This window comes from Dermacentor andersoni, chromosome 1, assembly GCF_023375885.2.
Source record: "Dermacentor andersoni chromosome 1, qqDerAnde1_hic_scaffold, whole genome shotgun sequence".
In the NCBI taxonomy this organism is placed as follows: Eukaryota; Metazoa; Arthropoda; class Arachnida; order Ixodida; family Ixodidae; genus Dermacentor; species Dermacentor andersoni.
In genome coordinates this window covers 165,575,654-165,594,874 of record NC_092814.1, presented here as the reverse complement: position 1 = coordinate 165,594,874, position 19,221 = coordinate 165,575,654, and the positions used below count along the sequence as shown (strand labels likewise).

Sequence of the window (19,221 nt, the reverse complement as noted above, 5' to 3'; positions counted from 1 at the left end):
TAAAAAAGAATGACATTAATAAATTACTTATGCATTGCGTAAACGCCCGGCACCACACGTTTATACTTCAGAACTTGGCGCATAATAGTTAAATTATATTTTACATTTATTTAGCAAGCAGAAACATTCTGCAATTCCTCGATTAGCTCGTCATATAATGACGTACACTTCAGAGGTGGTACCCTCTCATCTATTGGTCGCGTCCTCCCCTTCTTCCACCGCCGGCTTGGGAGTGGCACATCTAGTGACGTAAGCGGCGAAGCGAACGGTTCGTATTCCGAACCGTTATAAGATTCGGCCCCTGGACATTCCGCCATTTTCTTCGAGGCATGACGTATGTGCGACGCAATCAAAATGGCGCTGATGGCCCCGTTTTGCTTTCGTAACGTGACGCAAGCTTGACGTTTTGTCTAAGAAGCTGAAATGAAGGCACCGAACCTAACGTTTTTCGTAAAGCAGCTATCTCAAAGCCTACGATTACTCCGTCGAAAACGCTTCTCACTTCCGTCGTCTGTTGCGTACAAGTCATCGTCTGCTTCGTTAACCCGGCAAACGGAATGAGTCATCGTACGTTGGCGCCAACGCGCTTGTTTTCTGTCTTGAGACAACATACGTGACCTACCAGTAATGATGATCGCATGTTCTAGGCCACGTTATCGCAATCTCGCGAAACGCAAGTGACTCAGCCCGACTCGGCTGGCTGAGAAACGGCCGAATATCACCGATGGCGTTACGCGCGCCAGAGATATCCACAAGCGCGACGCAAGCGCCGGCGCTGCCATCTCTTGTTCATTTCGCACCGCGGGAGGAAACTTCAAGGCACCGCCTGGCGTACATTTCTTTTTATAAATTAGAAAGAGGCCGTTGTCATAACTTTTGATTGTGCGAAAAGGCATTAATCTTGATTACAATACAAATGCAGCAGTGAAAAGTGGGCATCATTGCCGAAAGTTTGCTATATTCAACCAATATCATTCCGTATAAACGCGTTCTTTTAAAAAATGATGGCCCCAAACACAAATGCCAACACCACCCGAGAGCGATGCAAATACTATGAGCACGCGTAATGAACAAAAGATTTGCGTGGCGCCAAAGGACGGGGAAAATGTGGCGATACGCATTCCTCTCGGCTGCCATTGCATATGGCTGCTCATTAGCATAATTCGCGCGGCTCGTCGCACCACAAATTATGGTGGAAAATCTCTGCAATGGCGGCCCAGCGGAACGTCACGCAACGTCAAATTGACCTTCACGAAACGGCCCTTCCTGTGACGCTCCCCACAGCATATTCCTTCAGCCAATCAGCAAGCTGGCATGGCGCATATCTTGGATCGCCACCACATATTCGCGACATTGCAGACGCATTGCACTGACTTCTGTACGCTACAGCTCATTTTCTTTTTGAAGCGTTAACGTCGCAATATAGCTGCCAAGGACCAAAAAAATGTATTAGTCGATAAAATTTGCAGCTCCACGTCACGTTTCGTCACCTTGATGAAAACACAAAATCGCATTTTGCAAAGCTTCCATTTCCAGGAGCAAATTTCAAGGCACGTGAGCTCCCGACAGCCAATCAGAGAGTAGACATGGCGGATAAGGGCGGCCGTGCTAGCCACCCTAGCCGTGCAGCTGCCATTCGTGTCGAGAATAGCGCTCCAAGGAACAATACCGCGCCGCGGTGCAAGCTTACGTAGAGTCACTGGAAAAAATTTCAGAGTACCGCATTCGTTTTCCCCGCACCGCCGGCGCGTTCATTGGCCCATCCGTACCACGTGACTTTGGGGTGCCATATACCTTCTAAGCACCGGGCGGGCTGGCTGAGTTAGAGCGCAGGTTCCCTATGTTTTTTTTTTTTTTTTGTATGTTCCGATTGTCGCGCTCGCGTTTGACTGCAAGGAAATCATGCCTGGCTGCTGCGCTTTCAGATGCAGCAACCGAGCCGAGTCTGGAAATACTTTTTTCTCGATTCCGACCGGGAAAAATGACCGAGAGCGTCGTTCTGCGTGGTTACACAGAATCGGCCGGGAGAACTTCAAGCCTACAAAAAACACCCGCGTGTGCGAGGTGTAAGTACACCTTGCTTGTGCTTTTCGGCACTGTTTTAGAAGATAGTTAAGCGAAGTGCACGCGGTGTTAGCGATGCTATGAAAATAGGAGTCCGTTGCAGGGATCGTTCGCGTCTTGCACGCTTGACGCGGGTACACGTGTACGCGTTTGTTGCTCAACACACGCGGTTATTCCGTGCTCGTGGCACGCGAAGGCACACTTGTCGCGCGAGAATTCCGCGTCCACACGTGCACCAGGTATTCGCATGATTTCTCCGCGCACGTGAGCGCGCTCTCGCCTCGAGTCACTCGACCTATATGGCACTTGTTTTTCGCAGATCGTGACGATCGCAGTAAATAAAAACATAGTCAATACGAGGTCCATGATGCTTCCTTTTTTCCACTTATCCTTTGCTCATTTGTACATACGCATTTCGAGCTTGAAACCAATGGCCAGGTGATATTCACAACACATGCTTCAAATTTTGAGCTTGTAAGCCGAGCACATGCAATGAACTGAAGTCAGCATACATATTATGTATGTTGAAATGCTACGGTGCATACCCAAATAATGTTGTGCTTGATGCATAACAAGAAATACAAAACAACAGAACACCCAGTAGCTTTAGTTTCACTCTGTCACTATGCATGCTACATAAACCGCTTTAAAAGCGCAAGAATTTTATACGTCGCCCATGCAACTTAGAAAAAAAAAAGGTGCTGCGTCACCAGCGGGTGTTCCTGCTTTTTTTTTTCACAGGCAGCAAATCTTGGCAGTCTAAGAAAACAGTCATAAATAAGTTGAGAAGAGTAGCCGCTCATGAACGCGCTAGATTGCCGCGTTCATAAATCGCAATGTAACAAACTCTCGCTCATTATCAGTGTACAGAAGTACATATACGTTGCTGTAATCACGCAAATGGCTCATATTGGCCTTCCACAAGATTTAGTGCGCAAAATGGTCATCGAAGTTGGTTTTTACACCTGCTGTGCACAGATCGTCTTACGATCACGGCCAAACACCGGTGCGCACACGGCAGTCGCAGTGTGTCGTGCATATACGGCGGACGAAGTCGCCCGGCAGAGTTGAGAACGCGCGGTATCCGTTTACAAACTAAACTAAATGTATCCGATTTAGCTTGTGAAATTATACAATGAACGTACGTGCCTGTGACACTGTCAGGTGTTAGTTTCGTCCTGCTTGGAAACATTCAATAAAAGCCGACGGCGGTCCACGATGTTCATGCCCAAAAGCACAAGCTTGCCTCATTCCGGCTCGAAGTGACGAACTATTTCCTTCGTAGCTCGCTCCGCGGAAGGGGGAAAAAAAACGCGTGCTTAAGCTCCCGATAGCAGCGCTAAGCTGCTGCCCACAATCGTAGCTCAGTTCCAGCAGTAAACACGATCGGCTTGCAATACAACCACCGGCTGCATTACTTCGCACAAAATAACATTTTATTTTCGTTCTTAGCAACCATTATCTCCGGGCACAAAGTATTTGTACTTCAGTAAACACTCAACCCGATGTGTCACCGAATATCAAGCTCTTCCAACACGCCGGCCTTCCCGCGACGCAGTCGGCTTGGAAGGTATATGGCGGTGGCCGTTCAGTGTTGCCAGTCAAATCCCGACCTTTGCGGTACTCTGAAATTTTTCCCAGTGACTCTAAGCTTACGCGCTCTTGCGCGCCACCGGTGTACAAAAGCATGGGCCTGCGTCGGAAAGAAGGAGCCGTCGGGGGAGAAGGAAAGGATAAGAAAGACGCGACGAAACGAAGATAGCTCTCTTATTTTCGGATTGAAGTTTCTGCTTGCTTGGTGTCGTTCCTTTTTCTTTTTTTGCTTTCCACCTTTGCCTTAATATGTGAACAACCGTTCAGTTACGTTTGCCGACGAAAGCGTCACTCCTTATACTTGCTCGGCATCAACACGAAACAGGGCTTCCGGAGACTGGGCTGGCAAAGAGACGTCGAGGAGTCCTGCAAACTCTTCCTGGCCTTGAATAGGGCATGTAGGGTGGCGTCGTGTGACGCAAGTGGATACCACTCACATATGCATTTATGTCTTGCAATAAGTAATTATGGTGTTGCACGCAATTCGTACATGAGAGCATGCGCAGTGCCATGTATGGTCTTACCCTTTTTTCACATCGGTATCAAATCCTTGCATGTGACCTACGGCCAAGTTGTACGCTGAATGTGCGTGCCCCTGGTCAGCCGCCTTTCTGAACCAGTAGAATGCCATGCTGCTGTTCTTAGGCACACCGCTTCCTGCGAGAGAAAATGTCTGGAAGAATTGGCGCAATCACGATAACGAACAGCGACAACGTGTGCTGTACCTGTCCAATTCCGACGCTGTACGAGTACCGCCCTCGCCTCTTTTTATTCAAACTTTGTTGTTTTATATATTTCAAATATGTCTTTAATACGTTTCATAATAGTATATTTAATATATGCTTAATAGTACGACTCATTTTTTGTTACCTAGATGCAAGTCCGACTGGGTATCCGTTACGATAGGCACTTCTCCCTGTCGCACGCGAGCACCAACTTTCATATTGTCACCTGGTAGAGACGGCTGAGGACACAGCAAGAAAACTGTGAATGGCGAAACTAACTTTATTAGGCGAACCTGTGCCCAGAAAAACAGGCTACACTCAATGATCACCGAAAACGGCGAACACAGTTGGCGATCGTCGAAAATCTGATCAGCGAGTCAAGCGCGTCGGCTTGTATAGATCAGTCGTCGAATGATTCAGAGTAATCGCTCGGACCCGCGTACCTTCCACAAAGTTCTACGCCATTCGCGTCGCGCATGCATGCAATCAGATTACACAAGGTTGGGCGACAACAGACAGTGGATAGAAGCATCGATAACATTCTAGAAACTTCCGATACATGTAGACGTGTCCTGCGCTGAGCGAGCGATAACATTTCTTAAACGGTAAAAGCGCTCACCCGTGAAAGATAAACGAGTTCACGTGTCAATATGGTGAGTTTCATCGTGTAGGCGTTCGTCACGTGGGCATTCAGAAAACCGCAATGACGCCCCCTCAGCGCTTCATCGCGTTGTTTGTTTACTTATTTACATCTTAGAAATATTATTACATAAATTCCTGATGTAGTAGAATTACGCAAAGGCGTTCGATGCAGCGGCGATACCAGCCGCCATAGATGCATTGTTACGTAGTAAGAGGGTAACTAAAGGAAGCATGCCTAAGTATACACTGGGAACTATCTACCCAAATTCCACAGCTACTATAATTCTCAACCAAAGCGGTGAAATAGCGATTAAAACGGTGTCGGGCATGGAAGAAACAATATCTCCAATGCTATTCACTGCATGCTTGGAAGAAGTATTCAAGCTGCCATACTTGGAAGGGTATAGCTGTGACGATCAATGGAGAACATCTCTGCAACCTGCGGTTTCCAGATGACATTGTTTCGTTCAGCAACGTTGGTGATGACTTGCGACAAATAACTTCAGAACCTATCCATCACTCTAAAGTTAGCTTTGCGGATTAATATGCAGAAAACTAAGGTAATGTTAAATAGCCTGGAAAGAGAACACGTGTTCGTGGTTGGGGGTGAGCCTCTAGCAAGTGTGCGAAAAGACTACAGTTATCTAGGCCAGGGTCGTGAGAAAGAAATTTGCAGTCAGAGAAGAATGGTCTGGAGCGTATATGGCAGCCACTACAACCAGTCATCACCGGCAGCTTACTGTTATCCTTGCAAAGACGTGTACAATTTTTGTATTATGCCATGTACTAACCTATGGGACTGAAACTTCAAGGGCAACAAATAAGTTTTAGAAGAAACTAAATGGACTGCGCAACGAGCAATGGAACTAAAAATGATAGGCGTACCTTAAGAGACAGGAAGAGGGTGATATGGATCAGAGAGTACACGGGTCTAGCTGATATTCAAGTTGAGAATAAAAGCAAAAAGTGGAGATGGGCAAGTAATGTAGTGCGCAGAGTACATAACGGGTGGTCTGTGAGATCAAAAGAATGGGTGATGGGAAGATTAGTATACTTACACGCGTAGCATAGAGTCTGTTGACGCGAGACAGGGGTAGAGATCGCTGGGAGAGGCCCTCATCTCGCGGTGTACATAAAATGGGCTGTTGATCATAATGATCTTCAAAATAAAAATTAGGGCTAGTTGGCACATTATCTTCATATTGAGTAGCACAAGGCGAACAAAGACACTAGAAGGAAAACTAACAAAACCAGGCGCCTTGTGCTGTCGAGTCCTTTTGCCGTTCTTCGCCCTCCGCTGCTCGATGTGATGATGATAATGATAAAGATGAGTTTGCTTTCTCCACCATCTTTTATCCTGCGTGGCTGTGATATTTATTATTGGCTTCTTATTGTGACGCGCCGATATACAGTATAGTGTAGCGTCTTGGGGTTCAGCTACAGTATATCACCTACAGGGACCCGCCGTGGTTGCTTAGTGGTTATGTTGTTGAACTGCTAAGCACGAGGTCGCGGGACCGTATGCCGGCCGCGGAGGCCGCATTTCTATGGGGGCGTAATGCGAAAACACCCATGCACTTAGATTTAGGTGCACGTTTAAGAACCCCGGGTGGTACAAATTTCCGGAGTTCCCGCTACGGCGTACCTCATAATCAAATCGGGTTTTTGGCACGTGAAACCCCATAATTTAAATTTAACCTACAGCGTGTTTCACGTAAGTGGAACCACATTTCAACTCTCAGAGAAGCGGCTGAAATTGCCCGGCGTTGACGTAGCAATACTATAACTTCTGCTATGAAGAACACTTCTGCTTCCGCCTTATTACCAACACTAGCGCCTTGTAAAGCTGGCGTTGTGGGCACGTCGGGGACCGAAGCCGGAAGGCCTGACCATTCGAATGAATGGCCTGCGCTTGCGTATGTGGCGGCTGCCAAGAAATCGCAGCGTACTGCCCCTGCTCTGACTCGCAGTACTCCTGATGAAGCGACAGTTGCAGATGGACAAGTTATACCAGGTGATGTTTTTAGGTCAAAAATTAAAAAAAAATTGCCTGTGCAAGATAGAACAATTCTAATTCTTTACCTAAATTACTCGATGAGGCGGCAGTTACTTCTACGAGAAATAAAAACGCTTAATGAGATAATTCACATAATTACGTTAATTAACTTTTAAATTAGTTACATTGCGACGCATATTTAAACCTGCGAATTATAGCCGGTGAGTTCGCAAGGCGTATTCACTTGGAACGAATTATTTGGACTGCACCAGTTTTGAGATATTAATTAATATCCGACTAAATGCATTGGTGTTATAGTTGCTTTTAAGGAAACCCGGTTTTATGCACTGAAGCACAAACGTAACTGGAGCACCAACGCATTCCGTCGGACACTTTGAAAATGAATATTCCGAAACTGGTGTAGTCCAGATAATCCGTTCCAAGTGGACACGCCTTGCGAACTCACCGGCTACAATTCGCAGATTTAAATGTCCCGTAATATAATTAAACTAAAAAGTAATTGGGGTAATCATGCTAATGAAATAATTAGTAAATAATTAATTGATTAGCTGTCTTTAGCTTTCATAGAAGTAATGACCACCTCATCGAGTAATTTAGATTAACGGTTAGAATTGCGCTATCTGACACAGGCAATTAACAATTTTTGACCTTCTAAAAAAAAAAAAAACTGGTGTATCTGTATAACTGCGATCATTAATGTACGTTGCTCTCTGCGCTTTAAAACAACCAGCACTATGCTACGCATGCACTCGATACCCTGAGTGCAGTGCTGGCATCCATAGAGCGGAGGAAATACCACACAAACTGTCCTCATGTCGTATAGAGAAGATATGAATAACAAGACTGTCTCGGCACAGGACACGATGCGCTTCCTTCTACAGCTGGCCTGTGTGCTGAATAATGGGTTAGTGTCTTCAGGATGGACTCACGGCTGCCGCACTTGATGTCGAAAGCCACGAGGTGGCGCCACCAGAGCATGGGCTGTCGCATCGTGCACCGCTTGCCATGCGCTACGGCGCTTTGCACACATCGCGCTTAAGAATCCGGCTTAAGATACTGGCTGAGCCAGGATACGTTAGAGAACTTCTTGGAAATCTACAGGGAATAACTGTGTAAATGCGCATGCAATTCTTACACTTACGTGTCACACATGAAAGGAAATGTGTCAGTGAAATCCTACTCCTTCGTATGTAGACAACGCTCAAACAATGCATGAATGATATGTAAAGATACTGATTACTTCATTTCTAAGTGTCACAGGATCAACAATGTACTGGATATAGCTTAAGTAATTAATTACAATATGATTTAACTAATTACACAGTAATTTAGGTAATATAAGTGATGCAAACCAAAAGTACAATTATTAATTAATTCATTAATATCCATCAGTAATGGCTTTAATTATGTTCTTGTTTAACAGTTACATCGTTAAAATTAATTCAATAATTATGTAATTAATTAGACACATTCAGCTCTTTATATTGCGGTGACAACCGCTGCGTTAGACTGTTAGAAAGAAAGCAACATCGGAACACGTTTTCTGGTAATATTGAGAAACGCAGTCGCACCGAGCTGAAAGCGGAGCCTGCGAGGTTTGTAAGTACCCTGGAACATATGGCTTAGTAAAACGTTTTATTGGGCGAATTGGCTCATGGCTGAGAAAGAAAAAGAATCAGTAGCGCAAAAGGAACGAGACGAGACGAGAACACAAGACTGGCGCTAACTTCTAACTGTGGTTTATTGAGGAAATACGAAATTCATACACATCACGAGACCAGTAAACAGGTATCACCTTCACAATAGAGCAGGCGGGAAACAGTCACCGAAACCCCCAAAATAGCACATCACCGTCACGCCCCTTTGCACAACCGTGCATATCTGTGACAGAGATGAACAAGCAATTTAGAAAGCATAGAACATCACATTTTTTTGCGAGATACCTTGACCTTAGCTGAGAATGCGCATGCGCTGACGGCCGACTAAAACTACAAATTAAAGAAGCTACGACTTAAAAATTAAAAGCAACGATAGAAAGACTGCTCGGAAACCCGGCAGGGATCATCATCATCATCATCCTGGTTACGCCCACTGCAGGGCAAAGGCCTCTCCCATACTTCTCCAACTACCCCGGTCATGTACTAATTGTGGCCATGTTGTCCCTGCAAACTTATTAATCTCATCCGCCCACCTAACTTTCTGCCGTCCCCTCCTACGCTTCCCTTCCCTTGGAATCCAGTTCGTAACCCTTAATGACCATCGGTTATCTTCCCTTCTCATTACATGCCCTGCCCATGCCCATTTCTTTTTCTTGATTTCAACTAAGACATCATTAACTCGCGTTTGTTCCCTCACCCAATCTGCTCTTTTCTTATCCCTTAAAGTTACACCTATCATTCTTCTTTCCATAGCTCGTTGCGTCGTCCTCAATTTAAGTAGAACCCTTTTCGTAAGCCTCCAGGCTTCTGCCCCGTACGTGAGTACTGGTAAGACAAGCTGTTATACACTTTTCTCTTGAGGGATAATGGCAACCTGCTGTTCATGATCTGAGAATGCCTGCTAAACGCACCCCAGCCCATTCTTATTCTTCTGATTATTTCAGTCTCATGATCCGGATCTGCAGTCACTTCCTGTCCTAAGTAGATGTATTCTCTTACCACTTCCAGTGCCTCTCTACCTATCGTAAACTGCTGTTCTCTTCCGAGTCTGTTAAACATTACTTTAGTTTTCTGCGGATTAATTTTTAGACCCACCCTTCTGCTTTGCCTCTCCAGGTCAGTGAGCATGCATTGCAATTGGTCGCCATAGTTACTGAGCAAGGCAATATCATCAGCGAATCGCAAGTTACTAAGGTATTCTCCATTAACTTGTATCCCCAATTCTTCCCAGTCCATGTCTCTGAATACCTCCTGTAAGCACGCTGTGAATAGCATTGGAGAGATCGTATCTTCCTGTCTGACGCCTTTCTTTATTGGGATTTTGTTGCTTTCTTAATGGCGGACTACGGTGGCTGTGGAGCCGCTATAGATATCTTTCAGTATTTTTACATACGGCTCGTCTACACCCTGATTCCGTAATGCCTCTATGACTGTTGAGGTTTCGACTGAATCAAACGCTTTCTCGTAATCAATGAAAGCTATATATAAGGGTTGGTTATATTCCGCACATTTCTCTATCACCTGATTGATAGTGTCAATATGGTCTATTGTTGAGTAGCCTTTACAGAATCCTGCCTGGTCCTTTGGTTGACAGAAGTCTAAGGTGTTCCTGATTCTATTTGCGATTACCTTAGTAAATACTTTGTAGGCAACGGACAGTATAGCTGATCGGTCTATAATTTTTCAAGTCTTTGGCGTCCCCTTTCTTATGGATTAGGATTATGTTAGCGTTCTTCCAAGATTCCGGTACGCTCGAAGTCATGAGGCATTGCGTATAGAGGGTGGTCAGTTTTTCTAGAACAATGTGCCCACCATCCTTCAACAAATCTGCTGTTACCTGATGCTCCCCAGCTGCCTTCCCCTTTGCATAGCTCCCCAGGCTTTCTTTTTTACTTCTTCCGTCGTTACTTCTGGGATTTCAAATTTCTCTAGACTATTCTCTACAAATCTCTGTACAAATCTCTATAGACCTTTTCATCGAGCGAGGAGGATAGGGCGCGCGGAGAGCCTTTCCTCCTCTCTGGCTTGGGCGATCCGGCGCGGCGCTGCTTGAAAGTATTGCTGTCGCGTGCTGCGGAACGATTTCGAGATGTTTTAGATGGTACTTTGTGAAATTTACGCCATGTCCGTTCATATAATGTCGTCAGGGAAGCTTTTCGGTGCATCGGTAACTACAGTAGGCTGAAATATCTCTTGGGGGCGCAAAAATGTGACGCGCTTTATCAGCCGCGGTGTACGCACATTATCAGTCGCGGTGTGTGTATGTGTTGCGAACTATTTTGCTTATATCGGTTTTAATCAACAAAGAAAACCGGTGTCTCTGTGTTAGCAGCATGAAATGGTAAATCTGCTCACTATCTGATCGCTTGGTGTAGGGAGTAAAACATAAAGCATAAGAGCGCATGCTCGTGCACGGCCAACCTAAGGCAACCACGACACATCTAAGCGGCAGGCACTATCAAATATTTGGGATGCATCGGCATCGTTCTCGCGCATTTCAAGTCTAGTAGGCTTCAAATTACCATATGTCTACGTTAGCCGTCCTGCATGAGGCCGATGGCGCTGCTCTACACAGCGATCACTGCGGTTGGTGAACCAGCACGATATATATGTAAGCTGTGCGCTTCGGCATTGCCTGTTTGGCCTGTATACAGCCATAATATATCAGAGGGATCGCATAAAAAGAATGCGATGCCTATTTTTCAGTGCAAAATTTTCGTTATACGTGTGAGTGCGTCGTAGAGAACGGAACGAACACAACCGAAAAAAAAATTCGGTTATCATCCTCTTTCCCGAAAAAGCAAGAGAAAACGGGCTAACGCGGTAATACGACCTCGCATAGTCACGCCGCACAAGGTTTATAAATATATAACCGCTGATGCCGTATGCTTGGACCATGCGGTATATAGAACAAAGATATCTGTAATCCAGCACCTACCGTGCACTGCCTATAGGACGCTCGCGCAGTTCGTAAAGAGTCACTTTGCTGGACAAGCTTAATTCAGACTGTAAGGTATGCTACTATTGCTTGCCAAAACTATTGTATTCAGGGGCGGAAACCTCATCCAACGAACCAAGTAGTCACGCAATGTAACCTGCAGCGAACAGTTTGAACGCTTGTCAAAGTATAACATCACAGCTCCTATCGTAGTAGAATGGTATCCACGCTGTTACGATCGTCGCGTATGTTTCATGACTCCTAAACCGCAGCTTAGAAATAGAGGATAACACTGCAATAAGGTCACATTAGTGATTGGAACATTCAGAAATACACAATTGATCTCCGAGGCTGATTGTAGGCTCAAATATGCGCGCACACATCGCGTTGCGTGTTCCGTCCACTTCAACGCCAGCAGAAATTCCGGCCATGACGCATTAAACCACTTCAGCACGTCTCACAGAACCATTTACCACGTAGAAGACGCACGTCATACAAACAGACCGCACGACCGCAAAAACAAACGCCAGAACCTACCGCCGAGCGTATATCTGCCGATGGCTTAGTTATTTCACTTAGTGGATGCTTTTACAATACAGTCATCCTAGTATATAGTACATTTGCAACGCCAAAAAATTATCACATTTCGGAAAAGTGTAAAGCACCTTGATGGATATGGATCGAAACTTAGAGAGCTATCGTGTTTTAGGAAGTAACCGCATATATGTATTTTTTATTGGCGTTGACTGCGAACGCTCATAAGTCACTCTGTTGTTAAGCTTACATCACAAGAACGGACCCAGGTGTTCTAACGTCCACCACTCCGATTCCGCTACTCCTGTGCCTTTTACCCATATGACTTCACTCAAGTGGTTATCACATTTCCAGTTTCCTTTTTTTTAGGTAAACATGTTTCATCATCATCATGACCGTGGAAGCGAGTAAGGCGCGAACTTTTACGGCGAAGTTGTTATGGCGGATAATCGCTACAAACATAAACGCTAACACTCAAAGCGTTACCGCTGAAAGTGCAACATTAAAACTCCGCATACATCCGAATAACCAAAGTATCCACACTCAGTACCAGCGTTCGTACCAAACCGTCCAAACGTACTCAGAAAATGAATGCTCGAATGCGTCGTTTGAGCTACCGAAACTGCGCAAACTGTTTTGGTTGTCGCGCTGCTTCACTTGTCAGTGAGTTCTATCACAGTGGGCAACGGATATATAATGTGTATTGAGGCAGTGTGCTGGACAGGCTCTCACCATGCAGGTACTTGTGCGCGACCACGTGCTGGGCATGCGCGTGTCCAACATGGGCGTAAGCGTGGTTCAAGTGAAAGTGCACCGCCTCCTGGTGGTAATAGCCCAAGTAAACGAGCACGAACACCACCGCCGCCCCCAGCACCTGCGATGGCCAAGGGAGAAGAGGGGAATGTTCCTGCAAAAAATCTAGTTGGTAGGCTCTTTTTTTGCTCCCTCAAGTCGTCTGTCGTCCCGCCTGTACAAGCTCTGAGCTAGCCTTGGAACTACCTCCCAATCCTTCCAGAATACGTGTTAACGCTTCCTTCGTACTTCCTTCTGATCAAGCTGCCCTTTAGGCACCGTGTAGACAAATTATCAAGACTTGTTTTGGTCTTGTTCGCGCCAGGACAATACAATATTGGTCGTATTGCAGCTTTTCAAAACGTGTTCTGGGGCTATAGCCTGAGATATAACAAAACACAGCAACCATGGCTGCATTATCTGATTCTTCAGATCAATATATGAGGACTGCACTGTATGGTCATTGCATGCGCAAGTTGACATGTGGCACCGCATGCACGCATAGTAGTTCTACAACATTGCTGCTAAAACTCGGATATTTTACGATTGAAGGCACTGTTCTTTAAACGTCTCTGCATACTGATATTACCAGTAGAACTAACATAGTATACGGGGTGTCCGACGTAACTTGAGCCAAGACCTTAAGAACGAAAGGCACGTCGGAAGGGAATGGAATAGAATGCATACTATTTGCAATAGCCTATAGTAACTTGGGCAATTTATTGTTTTCCCCATAAATCACCAATTAATTAAGTTTAATTACCCAACTTTTTCATTATTGGCTGAGGACCCCATGTATGATACGCAGATTTGTAGAGCACCTTCAGAAACCACCGATTGAGTTGTTTCCTGTACGATACGTCTCACGTAGTCCTTTTCTTTTTGGATTGCAAAGAAAGCTCGCCAAATATGAAAAAAATCCATGTGATGGAGCGCTTGCGCAGTGTTATCGTGCTGCTCTCAAGCGTGCGTTCGGTGAACAAGGTCGGCTGCATCGTGACTGGCGACGGTGAGGCGGCAGGGTGTTATGATGGTTGTAGGCGGCTGGGCCGGCGGCTCCCGTCGGATGACGGCGCAAATGCATGCTGCTGGCCGAGCGCTGCCGAATAGATGAAGAACGCCCCGCCGCTTCCCCGTCGCCAGTCACGATGCACCCGACCATGTTCACCGAACGCACGCTTGAGAGCAGCACGATACCACTGCGCAAGCGCTCCGTCACGTGGATTTTTTTCATATTTCGCGGGCTTTCTTTGCAATCCCCCCCCCCCCCCCAAAAAAAAAAAGAGGACTACGTGAGACGTATCGTACAGGAAACAACTCGATCGGTGGTTTCTGAAGGCACTCTACAGTTATACCTATCAGACATGGGGTCCTCAGCCAATAAATAAAAAAGTTGGGTAATTAGACTTAATTAATCAGTGAGTTATGGGGAAAACAAAAAAATATACCTGAGTTACTATAGGCCAGTGCGAATAGTATGCGTTCGGTTCAATTCGCTTCCGACGCGCCTTTCATATTTAAAATCTTGGCTCAGGTTACGTGGGGCACCCTGTATATAGGGGCACATGAAGGATGCACATTGAATAAAACGCAAGTACAGATGCCATTAATGGGCTGCTCTTGATACACACAACCTTTTAGTAAAAAGATCCAAAAACAACTGTGCGAAACGAAACTTTATTTCATAAATAAATGCAGTTACAGTATGCTTGCTTCACATAATGTGGGAGAGCGTTCGAATAACTCATATACAGTGATTTGCATGCAAATGAGCCAAGAGTGCAATCAAGAGACCAATCAATACGATCACAGTCAAGCGCCCCGTCTTATGCGTCAATGCTACGGAAACCCACACAGCAGGCAGAAAGTAATACACCAGAAAGATCCAATGTTCGCACACATTATTCTCAGCTACCTTACGCGCCTACTGCAGCAGTAATGCCAGTTAATAGCGACCATACCACCTCATCGCTGGCGCTACTTATTTTGCCAATGCTTATCGCAGGTCTTAAGGCAACCCGATCTGCTCTGCCGGACGTAAACAACGTACCAGAAATGAAAGGCGCGTTGCCTCTGGAAGCACTACTGTGTCAACAATCTGGGTAAAACCTGTGGCAAGCAGTATATGTGAAGAACCGCTGCAAAAATTGTCTCCATATTTCAGTGGAATGCCAACAGTCTTCGAAGGAAGTGTGCTGACTTTCGTAAACTGCTCGTACAATACAACTTTCCAATACTTTCCATTCAAGAGGCGGGAATCAGTGACGATTTTCGCCTCTAGAATTATGTGATATGCAAGACGTCTTGTCAAGGTGCTGTTAGCAGAGTGCTCCTGTGCGTCAGAAAACACTTGCCATCTTATCGAATTCAGTCCAGTGATTCAGACTTTCCGCAATTCATCGCATGTAAAGTATCCTTTGGTAAGCTGTGCAAACAGTGATTAATCTATATCTATAACCTTCAGACCGTATTTCAGTGGAAACGCTAGTGGATATATTCAAAATAGCTCATTCTAATGTATTTATCTGTGGAGACTTCAATGCACACAACATTACCTGGGGCAGTTATCGTTGTGATGCACGTGGTAATGCTATTTATTACGCCATAGATAAATGCAACTTGACTGTGTTAAACGATGAATCTCCAACATTTATTCGGGGATATGATTATTCAAACTACACAGATGTAACCCTGTGTTCAGAAGATCTAGTGAATGGTGTGGCATGGACAACGGATGTGGAAACGCGCGGAAGTGATCATTTTCCCATCCTTGTGAACCACCCTAGCATGTGCAATGATATCAGGTGTTACAGCAGACTAACCAACTGGAAGGCTTTTTGGTACCGCCTAACGGATCAAATTAATCAACATACAACGCTTGAAAGATTTACTGAATTTTTGCAGGATAGTGTGAATATATGCACGAAGAAGGTCTAAATTCCAAAAGATTATGCTGCAGTTGACGGGTATGAACACTTAAGAACCATCAGACGCCCATCCGAAAGAGCGTACCGACGGAGCGTAAGTTTAAAAGCATACAAAACGCTCAGAAAATTCACAATGTAATGCGCAGACGCTTGGAAAATTTAGGCAAACGGCGCCGGCGCGATTTCTGCAGCACGCTGTCTCCTCACACGTCTGTCCCACGAATGTTTCCAGTAATTCGTTCTTTAAGCGGACCTGTAACACTGAACTTCCCATTTCGTGCTCTCGCTGTAGCTCGTGACACGTGTGAGATAATGGTTGCAAATGAATTTTGCGAGCTTCTTTCCAGACCTGCTTTTTCATCACAATGTGCAGAATTTGATAATTCAGTAGTGTTAGTTAAGCAGGAAATTAATGCTTGCTATTGGGCACAACATTCTCAATTAGACCTCGCTTTCAAAATATTAGGTGACCTTCAATGTGCAATTGCATTATGTCGCCAAAAGTCTGCTGCTGGGCCGAACGGCATCACGTACAATATGCTAAGAAACCTCGGGCCGACAGGTACAAATGCTGTCTTAGACATCTATAATAATCTATGGATAGAAGAAACTGTACCTGACTCTTGGAAAGTCGCTCGAATTACTCCAATTTTAAAACCGGGTAAGACGCCCTTGTGCCTTGAATCCTTCCGCCCAGTGAGTTTGACAAGTTGTTTATGCAAAGTAATGGAGAATATGATTGACGCGTGACTTCAATGGTGGTGTAATGAAACGGATGTGTTTTCCAACTACTTAGCAGGTTTTAGAAAACAAAGATGCACAACGGATGCAATATTGGATATAGTAACCTTTGCGGAGCACGAACGCGCATGTGGAAACTTGACGATAGCAGTATTCCTAGACATCAAGAGGGCATTTGACACTGTTATTCACGTTCATGTTTTGCTAAGTATGTTAGAACTCGGAATGTCTGGCAGGTCCGTGCGATGGATTTCTAAATTTTTATCAAGTCGCAAAATATTCGTTCAAACGGATGAAGGAAAGAGTGCTGAACGTTGTCAAACAGGGAGTTCCACAGGGAAGCGTACTCAGCCCTTGTCGTTTTAACTGCGTCATGGCTGATTTAACAAGAAGACTGCCATCACATTTAAGATTTTACTGAATGCAGATGATGTGTGCATACTACTACGGCCACAGCGTGCGACTCAACTGATTACGTGCTCATGACTCCTCATTGAGTCTGCATTAACTTATCTAGAAATGAATACGAAGTTGGAAAGACGTTTGACAATTCAGCGAGAGAACTCGCGGCGTCCGTTCATCGCCTCGAAGGTTTCAACTGCATGATCTGTGCAACGGCAATCTCTTCTGTGAGTCAAGGCACCTGGTCAACCACCAGTGACCGCTCAAGAGAGACTCCTACTCCTGTGGCCATGGATGCAGAGCCTATTGCCGGCCCGTCTGGCAAGATCACTACATTAACAAGTTCCTCACGGAAACGAGGCACCTGGTCCAGCACCAGCGAAGACACAGAGGTCTACTCCATCACAGGTGACGACTCATCTGATGACAGCTTCGTGTCGGTGAGGAGCCGAAGGGCTAAAAGGAGGCTTATCAAGGCGTCGTCACCAGCGAGTACGTCAACCATGCAGGCAGGTAGTGAACGCTGGCCGCACACCATCCTCTTCATGCCAGTGGATTCTTCTGTCAACCTTCGAGTATTGAACAGGCAAGCTCTCTCTGTTTTTCTTGAGGGAAAGGCGCCAAACGAAATCAAGGAAGTCCGGCTGAACACACGAAAGAATGTTCTAGCTGTCGACACAACCCGTGGAACCACGCTGGAGACGCTACGACAGATAACAGATTTGGGCAACATAAAAGTACGATCGGTCATACCTATGGATGGGGCCTGCACTGCAGGTGTGATCTACGATGTTGACTTGGCTATTTCGAACTCGGACCTGCCAATTCTGATCAAACCGGCATACGAAGGAATGGTCATCACGCACGTATGCCGACTTGGCAACAGCCTTTGTGTGAAGATTGTGTTCAAGGGGGATTCCATCCCTTCGCACGTAAAGGTCGGTCACTTCCGACATGTCGTACGACGGTTTATCCCAAAGCCGCTTCAATGCCACAAGTGCTTTAAGATCGGACATGTTAAGGGCGCCTGCGCAAACTCCCCAATATACCCCCGGTGCTCGGAGTCACACACGGTAGATGTCTGCCATGCCACAAACTTTAGGTGTGGCAACTGTGAAGGCACCCATGAAGCGACGTCTAAAGAATGCCCAAGAATCAAAAAAGAGTTCGAAGTTCTGAAGCAAATGGTGAGGGATAACTCAACACATAGAGAAGCCTCAGAAAAGATCCGGCGTCGACGTCGTCATCGACGGAAACGCTCAAGACAGGGTGGAGCTCGTGCGCCGCTTGCGCCAACGCCATCATCTTCAAATAGAACGCCCGAGAGCACAAGGAGGCCTCCGACGGGAAATGCTGCTCCCGTGGAAGAGTGGCCGGCGCTTACAAGCTCTCAGTCTTCTAAGGAGCCTCCACGCTTGATGCTCCCATCGAAGCCCGCTTCTGTCGGTGAGGCTTCAACAGTCGACTGCCAAATGATCCCGGTGCTGCGATCCATTGTGAATGTCATCAGGGCCATGCTGACAAGCATTGACACTCCATCTGCTCGTAGTAGACTACAAGTGCTCGACGCGCTGAGCCCCGTCCTAGCAAGCCTTGAGTGAAGCCATGACTGACAATCACAAGTCATTTCGTAAGGAGGTAAGAGAAGCGTCGATCCTTCAGTGGAACGCGAGAGGTCTAAGATCTCGCATCGCCGATTTTCGTCAATTTGTTCTCACTAACCGCTTTCCAATCATTGTCATCTGTGAACCAAGATTATCCCATCCAATGAGACTATCCGGCTACGAGACAATATTCTCATCAAGCGACATCAAAAGTAGCAAGGTGGTCGTGTTTATTCGCCGTGAACTCACTTACGTCGTCCAACCGGTGCAACATCATGACGACAATCAGTATGTGTGCATGACTGTTAAAAATAGGAAAGTCACCTTTGCACTCTTGGGGGTGTATCTGTCTCCATCAAGTCGATTTGACACCAAAAGACTAGAAGACATCTTGAAAACACAACCTGGTCCATGGATTATCACCGGGGATTTCAACGCTCACCATACCATTTGGGGAAGCTCAAAGGTTAACGCGACGGGAAGACGACTAGCTTCATTAGCTTCCAACAATGGTCTCTACCTGCTGAATGACGCGAGTCCAACATTTCTGCGGGGAATAACGTACAGCAGCTGCCTCGATTTGA

At 45.8% G+C, this 19,221-nt stretch overlaps 1 protein-coding gene across 1 annotated transcript in view; it reads right to left on the bottom strand.

The window, feature by feature from the left end:
• The window catches only part of LOC126547344 (uncharacterized), a 56,310-nt gene that overhangs the window by 13,261 nt on the left and 23,828 nt on the right, over nucleotides 1-19,221 (bottom strand). The window contains exons 2-3 of the mRNA XM_050195319.3: nucleotides 12,904-13,045; nucleotides 4,182-4,314 (exon numbers count right to left, since the gene is read on the bottom strand). Coding sequence (XP_050051276.1) covers nucleotides 4,182-4,314; nucleotides 12,904-13,045 — 275 coding nt within the window. The remainder of the gene's footprint in view (nucleotides 1-4,181; nucleotides 4,315-12,903; nucleotides 13,046-19,221) is intronic.